The sequence below is a fragment of the Phoca vitulina genome, unplaced genomic scaffold (assembly GCF_004348235.1).
Source record: "Phoca vitulina isolate PV1807 unplaced genomic scaffold, GSC_HSeal_1.0 scaffold20, whole genome shotgun sequence".
In the NCBI taxonomy this organism is placed as follows: domain Eukaryota; kingdom Metazoa; phylum Chordata; class Mammalia; order Carnivora; family Phocidae; genus Phoca; species Phoca vitulina.
Window position 1 is genome coordinate 25,973,322 of NW_022589723.1, and position 23,571 is coordinate 25,996,892.

General features: G+C 36.5%; 1 protein-coding gene across 1 annotated transcript; it reads right to left on the reverse strand.

Annotated features, from left to right (window-relative positions):
* Positions 1–988: 988 nt before the first annotated feature.
* Positions 989–23,207, reverse strand: GTF2A2 (general transcription factor IIA subunit 2). Its single transcript, XM_032417237.1, has 5 exons — positions 23,076–23,207; positions 11,160–11,280; positions 10,302–10,406; positions 5,493–5,619; positions 989–3,353 (listed from the first exon to the last, which is right to left on the reverse strand). Exons 2-5 carry the CDS (start codon positions 11,229–11,231, stop codon positions 3,328–3,330), a joined length of 330 nt encoding a protein of 109 aa, XP_032273128.1. The 5' UTR covers positions 11,232–11,280; positions 23,076–23,207; the 3' UTR covers positions 989–3,327.
* Positions 23,208–23,571: the final 364 nt, after the last annotated feature.

Below are 23,571 nucleotides of genomic sequence, written 5' to 3' on the forward strand. Positions count from 1 at the left end.
TTTAAATAATAAGCGATGCTGTGAAGGACAGCTTGTATTTTCATGCACTCTAGTTTTATAGCTTTTGGGGTTTTACACTCAGCTCTCCTGACTGGCTCTTTGGGCTTGGAGAAGTGGACCCCCTCTAGACCTTAACTTTCTAGTGCACCGAATGAGGCTGGATTCATTGGTTGATCTTTGAGGTTCCATCAGCTTTGAAGTCTCTGATCTGTGAACCTCATCATATCGTGGCCAGCAGGTCCGGACAGATGTCTATATATTTGTTAACACCCTGAACTCCCAGCTCTGTTGACTTTTTTTTTTTTAAGTGAAATTTCCGTTCTGGAGGTCTTGAATTCCCACAATTATTTCTCTAGGCCAAATTTTAACTCCTGCATGGATACTCTCCTATCTTTCCTGCATTATTTCAGCTTTGTTTCATGTGTCTCCCCTCCCCAAAGACCACTAAAGGCTCTAAGAATTTCTCTGCCCAGCTTTCAAGACCTCTGGTAATCTCTCATTCTCATGTTAACTCTATCTTCCACTTTCCCTTACTCTGTGCTCTATTTTATTGAGTCCAAATTTCATAACAAGGCTACAAATAATGGCTTCTCCAATTGAGAAATATACATGTTAATAATACATGTATAGAAACTTTCAAAATTTTACTATTAGTAGGAATCTAATTATAACCCACTCAAAACTGAAGGCAACCTACCTTCACATTGTAATTGATGTCTACCAAGAAAGAAACTATTCACTTTTTTTTTCAAAATTAGCTGAAGATAGATCAAAATAAGCCAAACAATGACCAATCCAATAAAGTCAGAGGGTACTCTTTGCCTACTATTTGGGTGTTAAAGTAGCATTAGTAATGCATCTGCAGTGGACTGACTCTACATTACCACAAAAGCCCAGCTTTTACTTAGTCCTAACAGTAGAAAAACTAATGGATTTTTTCTTCTGCCGCATTAACAGGCAAGTAAACTTACTATCATTGGAGCCCGTGGCTGGCTGGGAAAGCACAAAGTGGAGTGAGTTCTTGCTGAGACCCTTTTGTAACTCCAGTAAAGTGTGAGTACCACTATGGGACCATTAGAACACCTACTGCAATTAAGGGTCAGCTATGCAAGTAATGAGAACTGACAGGAGGAAATGTGAGGTAGGATTACTGCACTCCTGCCCAGGCGAAAGAAGGTGTATATGGTGACTAACCTAAGTACAAGAACAGACTTCAACTGATGGAAGGAAGTTCCAATAAAGTCACCTGGATTGAGCACCTGAGTGAGTAGTGAAACGGACCATGTTCTTCCAATCTCTTGTGTCTTTTCATGTATTTAAAGGACTCCTTTGTAAGAGGAGATCAATATTAGTTACACTCAGAGACAAAACTGGGTTTAAGTTTTGAAGGCTGGGTAGGATGTTGATTTTTAAAAGGAAAGCCATGAGATATGGAGGAAACAACATAACCAAGCTTGACTGGAGCAGATTATGTGCTGGGTGGTAGGGAAGGCTAGGAAGAGAACCCTGGAGTCGATTACTAGAATGGACTGCAAATATAAAAGTTAAGTGTTAACGTGAGAGACAAGGATTACACTAACATGCTGAGGAAATGCTACAGAAGCACCCAGAGCATGACATAAGTCACTATTACTCCAGTTAGTAGGTCAGGCCAGCCAACCATGTCTTACAACAAACCCCTCACCCAGGGAGGAGAAATGCTTCTGCATTTCTTGGAAACACAATCTATTGATAGGCTTTACAGGATTTTAAATTCCCAAACAAGTATACAACTCCAGCCCTGTTGTTCCTTCTGTAAGAGCTCAGTGACTACTACAAGCAAAAAAAGAAAAGTTTAAATCATGACTTACTCTTTAAGAACCAGAAATTTCAACAACTACTGTTCACTATCAACATACCTGTCCCCTAACCATTATGTTGAACCTCCAAAGTAAAAAGGTTTCGGTTTTGATTAATTACAATTAAGAAAAGTCCTAGTTATGTACACTTTGGTAATACAGAGAGGTTGAGTTTGTTTCTTAATTTGTAAAAAGGGAACAAAGGTCTTCTGAGGTTGTTAAGATCATCCAGGAGAATCTATGTAACACATATAGCACTTGGTCTCACTCATAATAGTCAGTTATGCTTGCTATTATTTTACAAAGTCTGTGCTGCTAACTCGATCAGACTTGAGCACTGGTTGCTTAAAAATGACACTTGTTATATAATGTGCTTCTACAAATGAAAAAACGGGGACTATGTGTAATACAAAGACCTATTTAACATTTTAATAGGTTTATAAAAAGCTATTTTGCTAAAGATTACTGACAACTCTATTATCTCTCAGCAGCATTATCTTTCAGATAGAGAAAAAGGTAATTTTTCATCCCATTGTAGCTTTGGCACACTAACTGCAGGTGACCACAGGATGGGACTGTCAAGAGCCTACCCTCACTAAATGATAAACAGTGTCAGATCCTTATTAAAAATAGTTGGTCTTGACTCCTCTATAGTCAGCTGCTGAATTTCAGTTACTTAACTACCCGGTGCCCGATAGTCTCCCTCTGATATTTTAGAAAAGCCACATTCTTCATTAGATATACCCAGACTGACAAACAAGGAAAACTTTTTTCCTTCAAGTACACAAAGATATGGCATATATTCAGTAGGACTTTTTATTGGAAATGTAGTAACTGTTAAGATGTAGATAATTTTTAAAATGTATGAAATATGACCAAGAGGGCCAGCTTAAGAAATTATTTACATGTCATGTGGAGACTATTTTATGTTGCTAGGTTTTTTTAAAAAGTTTTATGGAAGCTGTGTAAAGATTGTCTTAACTTTTCCTAATTGAGTTGTACTTAGGTTTTCACACCAATGATTGGTTTTATATTTTTAAAAAAGACATATCCCAATCCAGAATTTGGTTTTTGCCCTAATGATGAAACTAATTTCCCTTTACTGAAAAGAATGCATTTCCTAATTCCCTTTGTAAGGAAGATGGTGCGCTTTCAAAATGCTTATCTAATCTCTTCATATTGCTAGCTTAATAGCTCTACCATTTACTACTCACACTGAGTTTTAAAATGAGTTTATTCAAGAATGTTCTTAGGAAGGCAACAATGTTTGTTATTAAAAAAAACTTCTGTTTCTTCATGCTGAAAAGGTAATGTAAGAGGCTAGAGTTGTAAGCTTCTTTCTATTGGAATTCTGATAGTATATATAGCACAGTGTAGTCATTTCTGCGATGCCAGAATAAATAAAAAAAAAAATCTCTTCTATGCTTCTCTTCAAAAAAGCGATGAATAATAACAGAAGATGGCATTAAAAAAAAGCCATTTTTTCAATTCATTCTGTAGTATTGGAGCCAGTATCTAGGAAACAGAGGAGAGAAAGAGTAAATTCAAGGAGCAACTTAAAATTTAAATATTTTTGAGAATATTTTTAAAAAATAAAACAGGAACTAATGGTGGTGTTGGTGTGAAGGATGCGGAAGAAGAGAAGACTGAGGGAAGCTGATCAAGGAACTGCCCTGAGAACTTAAATACCTTTCCCTTTAAGGCACAGGTGAGAAGATAAGATAATTCTTAGCTCTCCATATTTATGCTATTGAAAAACCAAATTGTATTACTTGGTTCATTATATAAGTTATACTGGTTTGGTTCCTAGAGCTACTACATGACCACTTTTTTCGCTTAGGTCTTCTACTGTCCCCAAATTTTAAACCACAAAGGACCATAACATATATAATCAGGAGAAAATTGTATGTTAATTGCTGGTGACATACAGACCAAAATTCTAGCTTCCTATTTCAGAAAGCTGACTTTTAGAAAAAATGGGCTTATTTCATAGTAGCACTCCATTTATCTGGTTACTAAGGAATGGAAGTTTCTCAGTTACTTATATTTTAATTTTGAAAAGAAAATATTCCAAGATTGTATTCTTTTGTGATGACAGAATACATGGAACACAACTTGAATACTCAACAGTTTTTTTCTTCGAGATCAGTTAATACTATGTGAGGGAAGCAGGGCAAACTTCTCAGAAGCTATGGCAATAGGTAAGGCTGATTTGCTACTTTTCATCTACTGAATTTTGAAAAAAAAAAAGATAATCTTGCATGTTTAGGCAAGAGTATCTGTGCTGTCCAACATGGCTAGCTATGTGTGGTTATTTAGTTAACTGATAAATAAAAAATAAAACATTAAATTTCTTAGTTGCCCTAACACATTTATATGTGGCTACTGGAAAGTACAGATAGAGAACATTTCCATAGGTACAGGTTTTACTGAATAGTACTGGTCTACATCATTAACTTACTTTGAAAGATACAGAAGTTATGAATTAATGCCCAAATTCCACAGTCTAGTAAAAACTTAATCTCAGGGTTATGAGGATGCTATTAGCCCAAATTATGAGAAAAATATGAAACAAGTATACATTATCTGACATGCAGAAATGTTATCATCTTGTAATCCAGAACTATAAAATTACATAGATCTTTTCTGTCCTTATAACAAGGAAACAAAGTATTTGATAACTATATTAAAAAGTTATCTTTGCTTAAAGTTCTTAGAATGATTACTCCTAGCTAACCTTCTGAAAAGTACAAGTCATTGAAGTGTTGCTAATTTCAGAGACTTTCTGATCTCCGGAAGAGACTAGTTCTTTAAAAAAAAAAAAAAAAAAAAAAGGGCCAAAAGTATAATTTTATACAGCCGGTGAGAAATGATGTATTTGTAAATGTGTACACATGTAAATGTACATCACTGTAAAAACAGATAAGACTAGAAAGTTATACAATAAAATATAAGTGATGTTATCTCCAGATGGTGTTACAAATTTTCTGTCCTCTCTAAATTTTTTCATTGATTAGCTATTTCTTTTGAAACCCAAAATACATAAAACCAAATAATCTGAGAAATTTAGGGTATTTCCACATTTTCTTTTGCTTTTCAAAACTCCCCTTCTTAGAGAGTAATAGTCTTCTCTATTTAATTTTAGGAACAGCTGTTTAGACACAAATGGTTCAGATCATAAAGAAAATATATTTAAAATATAATTAGCAAAAAGGAAATAACTAATCATGGAAGAGAAAGATGTATAGTTTTTGAAACATTTGACTTAAACAAGGTCCTAGGTCTGCCATGGAAAATATGTCTGCATAGATGTAATAGATCAGGAATGGATATTTACCATTATATCTGATAAGGTTCTTATGGTTATTTTAAAATCTTTTAAATGATTACTTTAAAAATATAAAATGTATAGGTATCCAGCAACACAGAAACTAGGATAAATTTCAAAATTAAACACTTCAAATCTGTGGAAGCAGTCTAAATGTTCACACCTAAAGTCATTAAGAGGACTGTTTGAGAATTGAGATCTGGAATTCAGAATCCAGCTGAGATGGAAGCCATTTCCCCCATAATTTCAGACAAAGATTTTCTAAAGACTCACAAAAAGAAGATTTCAAGTAGCTTTGCTTTCACAGTAATTAGGTAAACACTTACTTTTACCATCACAGGCTACAATTTTCACTTTATCCACTTTAATAAGTTCTGTCACCTCTCTGAATTCAACATCATTCAATACAAAAGTCCACACGTTATCGCAGAATCTGTATGTATTTAGAGAGCCCTTTAAAACAAAACATTTAGACATACCATGAAGTCATTTTTTTCCCCAAAGCAATTTGAGAACTCAGCTACCAACTCCCTAATTCTTAGGAGTTTCCTTAATTTTCATTCTATCACTTAAAAAAACACCCTAGATAAATTTACTAAGAGTTAAATACTGTATACTTTAAGCTCTGTTAAGAGTCTGCAAATTACTTACCTGAAAGGTGAAGAAAAGTTGAAAGGAAATTTGAATTTGTACTTCTACTGCCCTCTTGTGGCAATATGATAAAAGTTCACCTCTCACAGAAAATCCACACAACTTTTGATTCCACCCAAATTTAACGATTAATAGGCTATTATGTGTAATGTTACACCGATAATAACACATTTTGTAACATTCTATGCATTATATTCTGTATTTTTACAATAAAGCTACAGAAAAGAAAGTTAAGAAAATCATGAGAAAATACCTTTTACAGGACTGTATTTATTGAGAAAATCTATATATAAGTGGATCCATGCAGTTCAAACCCATGTTGTTCAAGGGTCAACTGCATTTTATTGTATGTGTTAACTCTCCGAACTTGTACAGAAGCAGGGACTACCCAGAAACATTCAATTTTAACGCTGTGCTTCCCTCAGATCAATTACTGTATTAGCCACAGAAACTACGATATTACTGTCCTGTGCAACTGATAAAAAGTTATTTTGTTTTCTTTTTTTAGGAGCAGGAATAATTGCTTAAACATTAAAAGGAAATTTTTGAAGAATGGGGTGAAAGGTGCAAGGATAGACACCAACTGAATACAATCAAAGCTTGACACATACATACACACAGAATCTTCACAAATGAAATTTAGTGTTTGGTAAGAGATTTATATGCCCCAAACCTTCAATTCAGAAAAACATTCTCTGCAGTGTTACCCATAATAGTAAAAACTACAGCCTATCTAAATGTTCTATCAAGTGAGAATGATCAGGGAAACTATGATGCTATGAATGACTTAACACAATTTTAAAAATATGAGTAATTACTATTTGTTGGACTATGCTAGGCTCTGAGGATACAAAATATGATTCCTGTCATCAACAACAAGCTTCAGGAAGCAGGGGAGAGCATTAAAACAACAGCAGTATTATGAAAGAGTAATAAGCTAGGGGCACCCAAGGGTACGGAACACATGGGGCACAGAAGGCTTCTCTCACAAAGTGAAGTTTGAGTTTTGAAAAATGAGTAAAAGTCAACTGTGTCAGGAGGTCCCAACGGGAAGGAGATCCTGGAGAACCTTAGAAAGCTTTTGCTGTATCCTCAATGTCTTAGGTCAATGAAGGATTTTGAGCAGAGTAGTAACATCAGATTTGCACTTCTCATGCTAACATGAAGAACTGATGGGCGGGGGTGCTGAATGAGAGGTGAGAGTGCCTTTACTATAGCAGCAAAGAGGTCAATAGAAGTGGAGAGAGGGGCGCAGCTGGTTGAGCGTCTGACTCTTGAGTTCTGCTCAGGTCATGATCTCAGGGTCATGGGATTCAGCCCTGTGTCTGGCTCCAGGCTGGGTGTGGAGTCTGCTTGTCCCTCTCCCTCTGCTCCTCTCCCACTCTCTCTAAAATAAGTAAGTAAAATCTTAAAAAAAAAAAAAAAAAATTTCCTGTTAGGACCTGACAACCAACTGGCTATGGTGGGGAGACAAAATTTGTTCTCTCTCAAGATTCTGGCTCCATAACAGTGCAATCATAGGAAAAGACAGTTTGATAAATTGGAAACTTGTTGAGTTTGAGATCTAAATCACCATGTGCAATAAGCAGCTGGTGTGTGGAAGAAAGCCTAGGAGCATAGGCCTATTGACTTTAGAGCCACAGGGTTGGATTCATTCATTCAAGGAGAATATGTGGATCCCTAGCTAAACCTAAGGAATACCAACAATTAAACTACAAAGGGTCTGAGAAAGAGAGGGGTCAGAGAATGGAAGCTAGGACAGTATGGTTTCAAGGGAAGTATGGGTTTCAACAGAGACTAATCAATAGTATCACAAATTATGCATTAGGTTTAGCAATAATAGGGCAAGAAAAGTTTCAGTGGAGTGGTAAGATTAATGCATGGAAAACCACATAAGACATGTTGGGTTAACAAAGAATTATTAAAAAAAAAATAGATCTCATTAGCTACAGCCTGAGCCTTTGGAAGGCTACACAGCCAAATGCCAATAATCATTGGGATTTATGCTTAGTGTGGGAACATTCACTTTCAAATATAAGTATGTTTCACTTATTTTATTGCTATATTAAATGCTTTCTAATATTTAGATTAAAATAGACAACATAATTAAGAGAGCTCATTGGCTAGATAACTTTTGAGCCAACAAAAGCTTAATAAAATGTGAACACAAGAAGAAATTAGATGATGATATAATCTTTTAAGAATTTTTTTTTTTTTTTAATTTGAATGAGCACAGTGGGGGCAGAGGGGAGAGGAAGAGAAAGAGGGACGAGCACGCTCCGAGGTGGGGCTCATCCCAGGGACCATGACCTGAGCTGAAGGCAGAGGCTTAACTGACTGAGTCACCCCTCTCTTTAGAATTGTTTTGCGAGCTAGAATCCCTAATAAATATAAAATATTACAACATGTTTAGTTATTTAAATATCTTCTTCACTGTGTTCATGAGAAAGTCATAATCTAGTATCTCAAGAATCAAAAATTTTATTTAAAAGAAGTATTGGAAGGAACTTTTTAAATATTAAAAAATATGATATTTGGCTTTGGTCAAGTAACTGATTATCTTAAATGCACCTTTAATAAATACATGTGTTTTTTTAACATTAATCTACAACTGGGCAACATTGTTGTAGTTAAAATATCATAATGCATGTTAATTGTAGAAATGGAACAGATAGGGATTTCAGAAGGGTGATTTTTCTTGACCATTAAATCTTTTAATACTTCCTTAATTACTATCTGAAGTTTAGTATTTTAACATTAATTGTAAACTCTCACCTGCCAGCATACATTCTATCAAAAGCATACGCTGACTCTTTAAACGACTAGTTCAATATGAATGTTCTCCCTAAAAATTAGTTCAAGGTTCTCGGTAAACATATATTTTGACTTTTTTTGCTAATAAATTTTAACATAGAAATTAAAATCTTAATTCCCATACTCAAGGAGATTTTTTCCCCTGTAAGATTCTACTAAATGATCTCAGTTATATGAAATTCATATGAGGATTTAAAGCAAACTTTACAATGTTACCTAAGATTGCTTCAATGGGCCGTCAGGCCAGTAAAATATAGATTTAAACGTTATCTAGCAAAATGTCTTTGAAAATTAGAAATTACCAATGTGTGATCTCTTCTGCCTTTGTCATATGTCCCACCAAACAAAACAAGTTATTTGCAAACATTTTGGACTTAAAATTGATCAAGTCTGCTGTAATGGGAGAGGTAGGTAATGAAAGCCTAGGCTTAAAACAGTAGGAAAAGAAAAAAAACAAGAATGGGAAAGTCAGATCTGCTCAAAAACTAATTATTTCTAGCTTTTGGAAAACAGACAAACTTACAAAACACTACGCAAGAGAAATGCAATGTCCAATTATGTTTAACTTTAGCTAAATAGATCCAAACTGGAAACCGACAATAATATAATTAGAAAACTATTAGGTATCAACATGGATCGGTTTCAAATTAAAGCATCTTGGCAGATTTGCACACATAGTTAAACAAAACAGCAAACAACTTTTGCCAGAATAGTTACTGTTAAAAATTCAAGAATCTATTGATAAAATTTTATAAAGATACATTTTACCCAGATAACTTTTAAGCATGTGAAATTAGTAAGAGACTTATTATACAACATACATGCAGACTTTATCCCTTCACTAAATTCGTTCTCTGCCAACCCAATATTCACAGCAATGCCTGGTTTGTAACAGGCACTGAAATGTTTGTTGAATAAATTTTAAATAAATTTAAAATTTTTTTAAGAAACCCCCAAACACTATGCTCTTAAAAGCAAATTAACCTCTATGTTCTTTTAATATACTGTAACCTTTTAATTTCTACTTTATGGTATCCCTTAAAACAACATAAGCATAAATATTATATAACAGTGTACAGTGATATTTGATTATATATATCTGACTCCATCAATATCAATGTGGTAAAATTACTTCTATTCACCATGATACTTTCAATGGGCCTTTAATTTGAATTTACCATCTTTTGTTCAGTTTGGGGTTACTGTTCAAATGAGATCAAGCTATCAGAACAGATCATTACCTACCACCAGTTCAGGTCTTCATAAGAGTAGGTGGGAGGCAACATGAATGTACTTCCATGGAATGGGTGAAGATCAGAGTTTGAAAAACATAAGTGAGCTTTAGGGACTACTCTGTCACTTACCTTCAATCCTGCAGGTAATGGTTTGGGCGTTTGAAATCTCAGTAACTCTTCAGGGAAGGCAGCGAAACATACATAGGCTGATTTGTGAAACAATGGAATAAAAATCTAAAAACAATTCTCTCTCACATTAAGTGAATAAACTTAGTATAGAGGTCATTTAAAAGTAAAGTATAATTATAAAACAAACTCCAATATTTGATTAAACCATCGCTTCCTATTATGATTCATAAATATGTAGGGGTCCTCAAAAGCACTGTTGTTAACAACCACTGGTGCAAGCTTCTAGATTTAGGAAAATATCCTTACCCTGAAATTGACTCTGTTCCTGACCCTCTGCGCCAATGCTGAATTTATAGCTTTATCAAACTGAAGTAGAACTTGAAGGGCAAGTTGGGGGGTGATCTGTTGAGACTGAGAAAAAGTAAAGGTCATAAATCCTCTTAGAGAAGGACATTAAAGACAAAATATGTATGAATTATCATCTAACATTTAACTGAGGTTAACAGAGAGCCTCTTAAACTAGACTCCCTTCTTTGCCATACTGACAATTAAGGAGTAAAGCCTGACAATATTTTCTTGCATTGTCTTGACACAAACATAATTTTGAAAAGAAAACATGCAGTGATCTTACACTGCCAGGATAAAACTCTATCACTCCTTTACAGTGTCTGGAAAGAGGCATTTGATAGACTGAAAGAATGCAGTGTCTTTAAAAAAAAAAAAAAAAATGCAGGCCCAGTAATCTATTTTTTTAAAAACCTAATCTCATCAAAGCTCATCAACTGTATGAAAACAAATGGAATACTTAATATGTTCTTAGATGAGCTTTATTTTAAAAGGTTATTTCTCCTAAAACTGAACTATAAATTCAAATTTAAATCTCAAAAGACTTTATCAAATTATCCAAAGTTACCTTAAAGCTACACAGACTATGCCTTATAAATAAAAGAAAACCAATAATCTCAATTTTTATGTTTAGGCATGTTAAACTATGTCATTTGATCTTCATTATATTTTATGCCCTGTAGTCAGGATGGGATAAATACTGACTTGCTGGGTCAAAGATTCTAAGATCCTTTACCTCTTAGCTCTCTGCCTGAGAGAAGAGATCTAACAAAACTTATTATAGACTCCTCTAAATAAAAATTGGTTTTAGTCTCCCACCTGTATGAGCTCATCAAGGCTCTCCTGGAGACTGTTTCCCAAAGTGGTATTTCTGTATAACTGATATGCCATGGCTTAGGAGGAAGAAATTGTTTTTCTTATTCAGGCTTGCATTGATGTCCTAAAAATTTAATATGAAAGTATTAAACATTATAAACCACTAATGTAATATAGTCTACTTCATACATTCTAATATATGATATCACAACTCTTAATAATTGCAAACTGCTATATAATTAACACAAAGAACAGTTAAAAATGATTTTTCTATTTTTTGTTATTCTGACATAGGCATTTATACTCCTTTATACAAAGCACAGATATATCTATTAAAAGGTACATCTTTACCATCTCTTTTAAAAGCCTGCCTTTTGACCTAATCTAGAATCAATTTACTGTGTACTACCATTCCTTTCTCCTGTCAGTCCAGTGATCCAGACAATCTTTTGGCTCACACTTGCATGCCCTCTGCTTCATTTTTTTCCCTTAACATTTGGTATTTATAGAGTGCTTACCAAGAAGATAGCACTGTGATAGGCAGGAGGGAGAGGAAGATGAATAAGGATATGCTCCTGGACTCTAAAAAACATATTCTACAGAGGGTAACAGATATACAAAACAGTATTTAACTCAATAAAGAATAAGCACCGTGACAAATGTACACGTGTATGATGGAGGCTACCTGTGGACTGAGTGAACTCGTTAACAAAGGCTTCCTGATTCTTTAAGCTAGACTTCAGCCAAACAAAGGTGGAAGATCATCTTAGGCTGAAAGAACAGAACGAGTAAAGCCATAGGAGTATGAAATGATACAGTCTGTAGAGAGAACTATAAATTGTTCCGCAGGATTAAGGTGTAATTATGAATAGGAAGTGGTAGGAGATGGAGCTGAAAAAGATGGCATGGTGTATTTGTTCCAACAGGAGGGATGCCAGGGAGAATGTACTGGAAGATGAGAAGGAGATGAGGGCTTGAATAGGGTGGCAGTAGTATAGATTCAACAAATACTGAGCTACAAGTCATACACAAGATCCCTGACCTCATGGCACTTTCAGCTTAGAGATGGACAGGAGACATATTCAGGGAGTTATCAGGAAAAACTCAGCAAAAATAATGGCTAGTTACCAGTCTTCACATTATATACCTGCAAACACTTGAAACCTTTTCTTTGGCTTTTTGGGGCCCCACACTCCGTTCTCTCCTCCCCACTCACTGGATACTACTATATTTGTTTTCTTTGGTCCCTCCGCAGGTACCTGACTTCTACTTGAGTGCCCTAAGGCTTCTTAGGTCTTCTCTAGATGCTTTACTCCCTTAGTATTAGGCTATCTGCTGATGACTCCCAAATGTATATCCCCAGTCCTTCTCCTCTTGTTGCCCTATATAAAATTGCCTCCTTGCCACTGAATGGAAATATCAAGTAGGTAGCTCAAATGAAATGTGTCAAAACCCAAATTCCTGATACCATGTCCTCCAAACCTTTTCTGCCCTCACCTTGCCCACCTTAGTAAACAGTAAATCTGGTCTAGGGTAAGACACCCCCCAAATTTCACATTTGGCATTAGTTTCTCTCTCACTCTGCATCTAATCTGTCGGTCAATCTTTTCAACTCTTCTAAGTATAGCCGGAAGCTGACTTTTACCAACTCTAGTACTACCACCAAATCCCCATCATCTACCAGCAAGAGCACTGTGATAGCCCCGTAAGGGCTATCAGGGCTAAGGGCTAACAGGTCTCCCTGTTTCTACAACTGCCTGTAACACCCTTGCCCCTGCCCCTAGAGCAGCCACACTGAGCCTTTTAAAACATAAATCAAACCACATCACTCATTTATTCAAAACCTCCAATAGCAGCATCCTGTTTCAGAATAAAAAAAGTCCTTCTAATGATTTGCAAGGCCAATATGATCGGGGTTCTCCACTACCTCAAGGAATTTACCTTCTGCCCCTTACTCCTTCATTCCCTCTGCTGCAGTCATACTGGTCCCTTGCTGGTTTTCAATATGGCAAGATAGTCTTGCTTTAAGGTCTTCGCACTGTCTGTCCTTTTTGCTTCAAATGTTCTTCCCAGATCCCTTCATGGTTCACTCTCTGATTTAATTCAGATCTCTGCTCAAATATCACTTCATCAGAAAGAACTTCTGTGACCAACCTATAAAAAGGAACTACCTCCCTTCCCCCTTATACTACTTTATTTTAATTCATACCATTAACTGAAGCTGACATATACATGCTTATTGTTTACATCCACTAAAACAGATGTTCCATAAGGATGGGGGCTTTTGTTCACAGTTATATATTTGCCATCTAGAACAATGCCTAGTATATAGTATGTATTCAATAAGTATTTATTAGTGAATAAGTAACTTGAATAAGAATAAATGCTGTTATCAATTATTGTTAATTTGTCTAAGTGTGATACAAAGTTTTCTACTTTACTGAGGAAAATGAAGCAATGAAAACTTCCAGACTCTCAAAACGGCATCAAACCACCTTCCAATACCTATAACCACATACACTCTGCCTCCCTGCCTGTCACAATAGCCAAACTATCCATGCTGTTATCCAAATACAATCTTTCTACCTCTACATCAAGCCTATTCTCTCTAGTACACTCAAGAATATTGTTCCAACAGCTGAATTAGTCCTCCTCTCCCTCACCATCACATTTCCCATCTCTGTGGATTATTGCCATCAGCAAACAGGTGGCTACTTCTCACATCTTCAAAAAAAAAAAAGTCTCTACTCCCTTTCCTCACTAGCTACACCGTATTCCTTTGTTCCTCTGTGCAGCAACGCTCCTAAGAGTTGTCTGTACTGTCTTCTCATTCCTTTTCTCCCATTTTCTCTTATATTCACTCTTCACTCCTCTTATATACTCCTCACTCACTCACTCATAGGCTTTTGCCTCCAACACTCAAAAGAAACAGATGGTGAAGGTCACCAATGGCACTGGTAAAGCTAATCCAAAATTTTCAGTCCTCACCAGACTTAATCATTTGACACAGCTAATTACTCCCTCCTCTTTAATAAAGGATCTTGGCTTAGCTCCTGGGACCCACACTTTTTGGGTTGTTCTCTTAAACTCACTGGTTCATCCTTTTCCTATACCTTGCCCTTGAACTCACTCCTGGATCCAACTGCTTACTCAACATCTTTATTTTTTGTCTTTCCCATTTCAGTTGATATAACTCCATACTTCTGTGGGCTTACGCAAAAACCTTTGAAATTATCCCCCACTCCCCTCATCTCACCTTCACATCCAATCCCTAGCAAATCCTGTACACTCTATCTTCAAAATGCATTCAGAATTCACCCATTTCTCACCATTTCCATTGTTATCACCCTGGTCTGTGCTATGATCATCTGCCACTGGATTACTGAAATAGCTTCCTAATTGGTTTCCCTGCTTCCACACTGTCCCTACACTTTATTTTATTTTATTTTATTTTAAAGATTTTTTATTTATTTATCTGAGAGAGAGAATGGGAGACAGAGAGCATGAGAGGGAGGAGGGTCAGAGGGAGAAGCAGACTCCCTGCTGAGCAGGGAGCCCGATGCGGGACTCAATCCCGGGACTCCAGGATCATGACCTGAGCCGAAGGCAGTTGCTTAACCAACTGAGCCACCCAGGCGCCCCTGTCCCTACACTTTAATCCCAACCCAGCAGCCCATATCTCTTTTTTGCTCCAAACCTCCCATGGCTTCCATTTCACTCAACCCTTACAAGAATCTGGCTACGTATAATCTCTCCAACCATATCTACCATCTCTCCCTTGCTCTCCCTTCTACAGACACACTGCCTTCCATGTTATTCTTAGAACATGACAGACATGTACCTCCCTATGTAAGCCTTTGTAAAGGCTGATCTTTCTACCTAGAATACTCTTCCTCCAGATATCCACTTGGTTCTTTTAATTCCTTCAAGTAGAATATGTACTTAATGAGGCTTAAACTGATGGCCATACTTAAAACACCAATTTCCACCTCCACCCTGGAACTCCCCAACCCCCCTTTTCCTGCTGTGTTTGTGATGGCACCATCACCTTCTAACACATTATTTATTTATGTTTATTTCCTGCATCCTCCAACAGGGACTTTTGTCTGTTTTGTTCACTGAAGTAAAGCAAGTGTCTAGAACAAACAATAACTGACTCATAATGGAAGCCAAATAAAATATCTGTTCAGTAAATTAATGAGGGCAAAAATTAAGTATGTGGGTAGGTGGGGGAGGGTTAAAAAGGGCAAGAAGAGGTCCCAGTGGAGATACACACTTGTGTCGTACTCACCTGACAACAGTCTAAGAGTTATCTAGACAAGAGCTATAATTTAACAGTGAACTATCAGAGAAATTAAGAAAACAATCCCATTTACAATTGCATCAAAAAGAATAAAATACCTAAAAATAAATTTAACCAAGGTGAAAGCCCTATACACTGACCACTGTAAGATACTAAAGAAAGAAATTGAAGACAACAAAAATGAATGGGAAGATATTCCATGCTCATGGATTGGAAGAATATTGTTAAAATCCCCATACTACCCAAAGCAATCTACATGTTCAATGCAATCCATATCAAAATTCCAATCCCATTTTTCATAGAACTACAACAAACAATCCTAAAATTTGTATGGAACAACAAAAACCCACATAGCCAAAGCAATCCTGACAAAGACAAACAATGCTTCCTGATTTCAAACTACATTACAAAGTTAAAGTAATTAAGACATTATGGTATTGGCAAAAAACAGACAAATCAATGGAATAGAATAGAGAGCACAGAAATAAACCCACATTTATATGGTCAATTAACTTATCACAAAGGAGGCAAGAATATACAATGGGGAAGAGTATCTTCAATAAATGGTGCTGGACCACTTTCTTACACCATACACAAAAATAAACAGAAAATGGATTAAAGACCTAAATGTGAGACCTGAAATCATAAAACTCCTGGAAGAAAACATAGGCAGTCCGACCTCTTGGGACAATACCCCTACCAACTTATTTATGCATAGGTCTCCTCAGGCACAGGGAACAAAAGCAAAAATTAAACTACTGGAACTACACCAAAACAAAGAGCTTTTACAAAGCAAAGGAAACCATTAATAAAACCAAAGGCAACCTCGTGAGTGGGAGAGAATATCTGCAAAGGATATACCTGATAAGGGGTTTATATCCAAAATATATGAAGAACTTCTATTAACACCAACAAATCAAATACTCTGGTTAAAAAATAGGCAGAAGACCTGCATAGACCTCTTTCTAAAGAAGACACACAAGTAAGAGGCCAACAGACACATGAAAAGATACTCAACATCACTAATTGTCAGAGAAATGCAAATCAAAACCACAAGATCTCATTTCACATCTATCAGAATGGCTAGTATCAAAAACACAAGAAATGTCAAATGTTGATGAGGAAGTGGAGAAAAGGGAACCCTCTTGCACTCTTGGCAGGAATGTAAATTGGGACAGCCACTGTGGAAAACAGTATGGAGGTGCCTCAAAAAACAAAAATAGAAATGCCATATAATCCAGTAATTCCACTAGTATATATTTACCCCCCAAAATAGAAAACACTAATTTGAAAAAACATATGCACCCCTATGTTTATTGCAGCATTATTTACAACAGCCAAGATATGGAAGCAACCCATGTGTCTGTCCATAGACAAATGGATAAGGAAAATGTGGTATATATACACAATGGACTATTACTCAGCCATAAAAAGGGATGGCATCATGCCATTTGAGACAACATAGAGGGAGCTAGATTGTATTATGCTAAATGAATTAAGTCAGACTGAGAAAGATAAATGCCATATGATTCTACTCATAAGTGGAACGAAAAAATTAAAAAAAAAAACCACACGCAACCAAATGGATAAACAAAAAGCAAAATCAGATCAATAAGTACAGAGACTGATGGTTGCCAGAGGGAAGAGGGGTGAGGAGTTGGATAAAATGGGTGAAGGGGAGAGGGAGATACAGGCTTCCAGTTATGGAATGAGTAAGTTGTGGGAATAAAAGGCACAACATAAAGAACACAGTCAATGATATTGTAAAAGCAATGTTAACAGGATAGATAGTAGCTACACTTGTGAACACAGCATAATGTGTATCAACTTGTCAAATCACTAAGTTGTACACCTGAAACTAATGTAACATTGTTGTCAACTATACTCAAAACCCCCCACAAAACTGTGGTGTATATATACAAAGAAATATTAATCAGCCATAAAAAAGAATATCTTGCCATTTGTGACAACACTGATGAACCCAGAGGGTATTATGGGAAGTGAAATAAGTCAGACAAAGAAAAATACCATATGATTTCACCTACAGGTGGATTCTAAACAAAACAAAACAAAACAAAACAGCATCTTAAATACAGAGAACTAGTGGTTGCCAGAAGGGAGGCAGGTGGCAGGAATGGGCAAAATAGATAAAGGGGATTAAGTGGTACAAACTTCCAGTTATAAAATAAGTCACAGAGATGAAAAGTACAGCAAAGAAAATATAGTCAACGATACTGTAATAACATCGTATGGTGACAGTAACTATACTTATCATGGTTACTGAGTAATGTATAAAACTGTCAAATTGATATGCTAAGGCTGTATGTTACTTATACTTAAAAATAATAGACTATTATAGACATAAATTGTTATATGTAAGCCTATGGTAATCACAGAGCAAAAACCTATAGTAAAAACACAAGAGATAAAGGATACCACTAAAGAAAGTCATCAAACCACAAAGGAAGAGACCAAGAAAAGAAGGAAGAGAAGAAGTACAAAAACAGCCAATAAACAATTAACAAAATGGCAGTAAGTACATACCTATCAATAATTACTTTAACTGTAAATGCACTACATTCTCCAGTCAAAAGACACACAGTGGCTGAATGCATAAAAAAACAACAACAAAAAAAACCAAGGCCCATCTATATGCTGCCCATAAGAAATTCACTTTCGATTTAAGAACACATCCAGATGAAAAATGAAGAGATGGAAAAAGATATTCCATGCAAATGGAAACCAAAAGAAAGCGAATGTAGCTATACTTATATCAGAAAAAAACAGACTTAAACATAAAAATTATAATAAGAGAAAAGATGGGTGTCACATAATGATAAAGGGGTCCATGCAACACAAAACACAACATTTGGAAATACTTGTGCACTCAGCATAGGAACACCTAAACATATAAAGAAAATATTAACAGACCTAAAGGGATAAATAGACAGCAATACAATAATAGTAGGAGATATCAATATTCCATTTACATCAATGCATAGATCATCCAGACAGAAAATTAGCGAGGGAACATCGGTATCAGAAAAACATGTTAGACCACATGAACTTAACACATATATACAGAACCTTCCATCCAAAAGCAATAGAATATACATTCTTCTCAAGTGCACATGCAACGTTCTCCAGGATAGATCATAGGTTAGGCCACAAAACAAGCCAATGAATTTAGGTGGACTGAAATCATATCAAACATCTTAGACAACCATAATGGTATGAAACTAAAAATTAATTACACAAAGAAACCTAGAAATTTCACAATGTGTGAAGATTATACAACATGTTACTGAATAACCAATAATAGGTCAAAGGAGAAATCGAAGATAAAAAAATGCCTTGAGACAAATGAAAATGGACATTTATCAAAGTTTGTTGGATACATCAAAAGCAGTTTTAAGAGGGAAGTTCATGTTGATAAATGTCTACCTTGAGAAATAAAAAAAGTCTCACAAACAACCTAACTTTACACCTCAAGGAATTAAACACACACACACAAAATAAATGAAGCCCAAAATTAGCTGAAGGAAGAAAATAGAGATGAAATAGAGATTTAAAAGAATTAGCAATTATCAATGAAACAAAGAGCTGGCTCTTTGGAAAGATAAAACTGACAAGTCTTTAGTAAAACTCACCTGGAAAAAATTCAAATAAATAAACCAGAAATGAAAAAGATGTTACAACTGACATCACAGAAATAGAAAGGATCTTAAGAGACTGCTGTGAACAATTACATTCCAACAAACTAGACAAGCTAGAAGAAATTAATTCCTTAAAACACAGAACTGAATAATGATGAAATAGAAAATCTGAATACACCAATTACTCATAAGGAGATTTAATCAGTAAACAAAAACTTCTCAACAAACAGAAGTCCAGGATCAGATGGCTTCACTGATAAATTCTACCTAACATTCAAAGAAGAATTAGTACCAGTCCTCAAACTCTTTCAAAAAATAGAAAAGGAGGGTCATGGGATTGAGCCCTGCACTGGGCTCCTCACTCAGCAGGGAGCCTGCTTGAAGATTCTCTCCCTCTGCCCCTCCCCCAACTTGGGTGCTTAGTCTAATGCTCTCTCTCAAATAAATCTTTAAAATAAAAATAGAAGAATAATAAACTTTTCCAAACTCATTTTAAGAGTCCAGTATTACCCTGAAACCAAAACCAGACAAGAATGCCACAAGAAAAAAAAAACTGCAGACCAACATCCCTGATGAATATACATGCAAAAATCCTCAATAAATATTAGGAAACTGAATTCAACAATACATTAAAAGGATTATACACCATGATCAAGGGGGATTTATTCGAGGGATAGAAGAATGGTTCAACAGCCTCAAATCTGCCAATGTGATACACCATATTAACAAAATGAAGGATAAAAATCGTATAATCATCTCAATACATGCAGAAAAAGCATCTGACGAAATTCAACATTCGTTTATGATAACTCTCAACAAAGTGGATTTAGAGGGAACATACCTCAACATAATAAAGGTCATACAGGACAAGCCCATAGCTAACATCACAGTCAACAGTGATAAGCTGAAAGCCTTTCCTCTGAGATCACAAACAAGACAGGACTCTTTCCCTATTATATTCGACAAAGTACTGGAAGTACTTCCAGAACAATTAGGCAAGAAATAGAAATAAAAGCCATCCAAACTGGAAGGAAAAAAGTAAAATAACAAATTATCAGAGAAATAAAATAATCACATTTGCAACTGCATCAAAAGGAACAAAATACATAGAAATAAATTTAAGCAAGGAGGTGAGAGACCTGTATGTTGAAAACTACAAAACATCAATGAGAAACTGAAGAAGACAAAATAAATGGAAAAACATTCCATGCTCATGAATTAGAAGAATTAATATTATTAACATGTCCTTACTACCCAAAGCAATTTACAGATTCAATGCAATCCCTATCAAAATTCCAACGGCATTTTTCAAAGACACAGAACAATCCTAAAATTTGTATGGAACCACCAAACCTCCAATAGCTAAAGCAATCTTGAGAAAGAACAAAGCTGGAGGAATCATGCTCCCTGATCCCACAATATTACAAAGCTATAGTAATCAAAACAGTATAGTACTAGGCATAAACAGACACACACATCAACAGAACATAATAGCCCATAATGAACCCATGCAGATGCTCAATGAATTTACAACAAAGAAGTCAAGACCATCTGATGGGGGAAAGGACAGTATCTTCAATAAATGATGTTGAGAAAACTGCACAAACACATGCAGAAGAATTAAACTGGACAAACTTACACACTATACACAATAATCAACTCAAAACAGGTCAAAGACTTGAATGTAAGACCTGAAACTATAAAACTCTTAGAAGAAAACACAGCTACAGTAAGTTCCTTGACACGGGTGCTATGATTTTTTGAATTTGACACCAGAAGCAATATAAAAAAAAGCAAAAATACAAAAGTGGGACTATCTCATACTAAAAAGCTTCTGCACAGCAAAGAAAACCAACAAAACAAAAAGGCAACCTACTGAATGGAAGAAAATATTTGCAAATCATGTAAGAAATTAATATCCAAAATATATAATTCACACAACTCAACAGCAAAAGAATAACTCAATTTAAAGATTGGCAGGTCTGAATAGACATTTTTCCAAAGACATACAGATGGCCAACAGACACATGAAAAGATGCTCAACATCACTAATCATCAGGGAAATGCAAATCAAAACCACAATGAGGTATCACCTCACATCTGTTAGGATGGCTATTATCGAAAAGACAAGAAATAACAAGCGCTGGTGAGGATGTGGAGAAAAGGGAACCCTCATGCACTACTGGTGGGAATGTAAATTGGTAAAGCCACTATGGAAAGCAGTGTGGAGGTTCTTCAAAACATTAAAAACATAACTACCATATGATACAGCAATTCCACTACTGAGTAGCCCCCCAAAATTAAAACACTAACTCAAAAGATATGCAACCTAAGTGTCCATCAATGGATAAAGAAAATGGATAAACTATGGTGAATATATTACAATGGAATATTATTCAGCCATAAAAAGAATGAAATCTTGCCATTTATAACAGGAATAGGCACCATGGGCATTATCATTAAATGAAGTTAAGTGAGACAGAGAAAGGCATATACTGTATGATATCGGATACATGTGGAATTGAAAATCAAAAAGAAAAAAAACAAAACAAGCGTGTAGATTCAGAGAACAGACAGGTAGTTGCAGGGGTTGGGGAAACGATATGGTAGAGGGAGTCGATGTAAAACAGACATAGAAGGTTTGAATCATTCAAAATATTGACTTTTAGATATATGCTAAATACACAATATGAGTTAAATATTAAAGTGAGAGATCAGGTGAAACTGGAATGTTGAACACAAGGCATATAGCCAAATAAAGTAAAGAGGTTCAAAGTGATAATAAACATAGCTGTACATAAAAAACAAAAACAAAGGAAACCTGAATGGGAGAAACTATTTGCAAATCATGTATCTAATAAGAAGCTAATATCCAAAATACATAAAGAATTCATACAACTCAACAGCAAACAAGCTGATTAAAAAATGGGCAGAAGATCCAAATGGACATTTTTCCAAAGAACACATACAGATCAACAACAGACATATGAAAAGATGTTTAACACCACGAATCATCAGGGAAAAGCAAATTAAAACCACAATGAGATATCACTTCACACCTGTTATAATGGCTATTATTATCAGATAGAGGACAGGAGATAAGTGCTGGCGAGAAGGTAGAGAAAATGGGACCCTTGTGCACTGTTGGCGGGAATGCAAACTGCTGAAGACACTGTGGAAAACAGTATGGAGGTTCCTCAAAAAATTAAAAATAGAATTACCAAATGATCCAGCAATTCTGCTTCTCCTATTTATCTGAAGAAAACGAAAACACTAACCTGAAACTAATGTTATGTGTCAATTATACCTCAATAAATACTAATTTAAAAAATAGCTCTAAGTTATTTAAGAATTTGTTCAAGTTAACTTGCTTTAATGACCTTAGACCTTAGATTCTTAAAAATTCCTTGTGAAATATTCAAATCTGTTAGATCTGGTATCCGCCGCATCAATTTCGTGCTCGTTCATTCTGCAGTTTAGAAGATTACAAAGGCTCCACATTCGGAATTAACTCAGCAGTCCTAGTCCTGTTTAAATTCACTACCCTGTGGGAGCTGGCTTGAAGTTTAAGGCAGACTTCAAATAAGCGAAGCGGCATAGGAATGAGACACTTACGGAATGCGCTCCCCTGATATTCGGCCCAAACAACACAAACAACACAACCCTGGATGCGTAAAGACATTCACCTGGCTAAAAATACCGCGCTGGGCTGAGGACCTCCCCCAGGACCGTTCGGCTGGCGCCCCGTGGACCACAAACCTCCCGCCAGAGGACGCAACCGCCTCCCACCGCCTCCCGCACTTTTCATTCGCGGGTACCGGCCACGGGGCCATCCCGGCAGCGAAGTCGGTAACGGGCCCACCCTGGGCCCCTGCCCTCTGAGCAGCCCTCGAAGACCCAACCGACCGCAGCTCCACCTCTGGGGGACCGCAGGGAGCGCGGGCCCGGCTCACCAAGTACCTGTGGGGAAGGCGCTTCCCGCCGCGGAGCGGACAGAAGCGGAGGAGCTAGCTGCCCAGCAGGAAGCACCTACTTCCCGACCACCTCTTCGGCCGCCGCAGGAGCCGCAGAGCTGCGCCGACGACCCGGAAGTGCTCGCCGAACCTGGAAGTGACAGTACGCGGGTGGGCCGGGAGGCCCCGCCCAGCCCCTGCTCCCACTCGCCACTCAAGACTTGCCAGGGGAGGGCGGGGTGCGGAGGGGGGAGGGGCGTGGGGCCAGCAGCTTTCAAGCCCTAGACCCGCAGACTGGCTTCCTTTCCGAGTAATTCACCAGGTTTACTAAATCATTCATAAGGGAATTGTAATTTTGAGAGATTAATCTTATCCACTGTTAGATACACAATTAGGAATGTTAGGGCAGTCACATCTTATGCCTAAAGTGTGTTCTGGGTAATACTGTTGAAGACCCTGCAATACTAAATTGAAGACAAATTCTGAAGATTAGAGCAGGATTT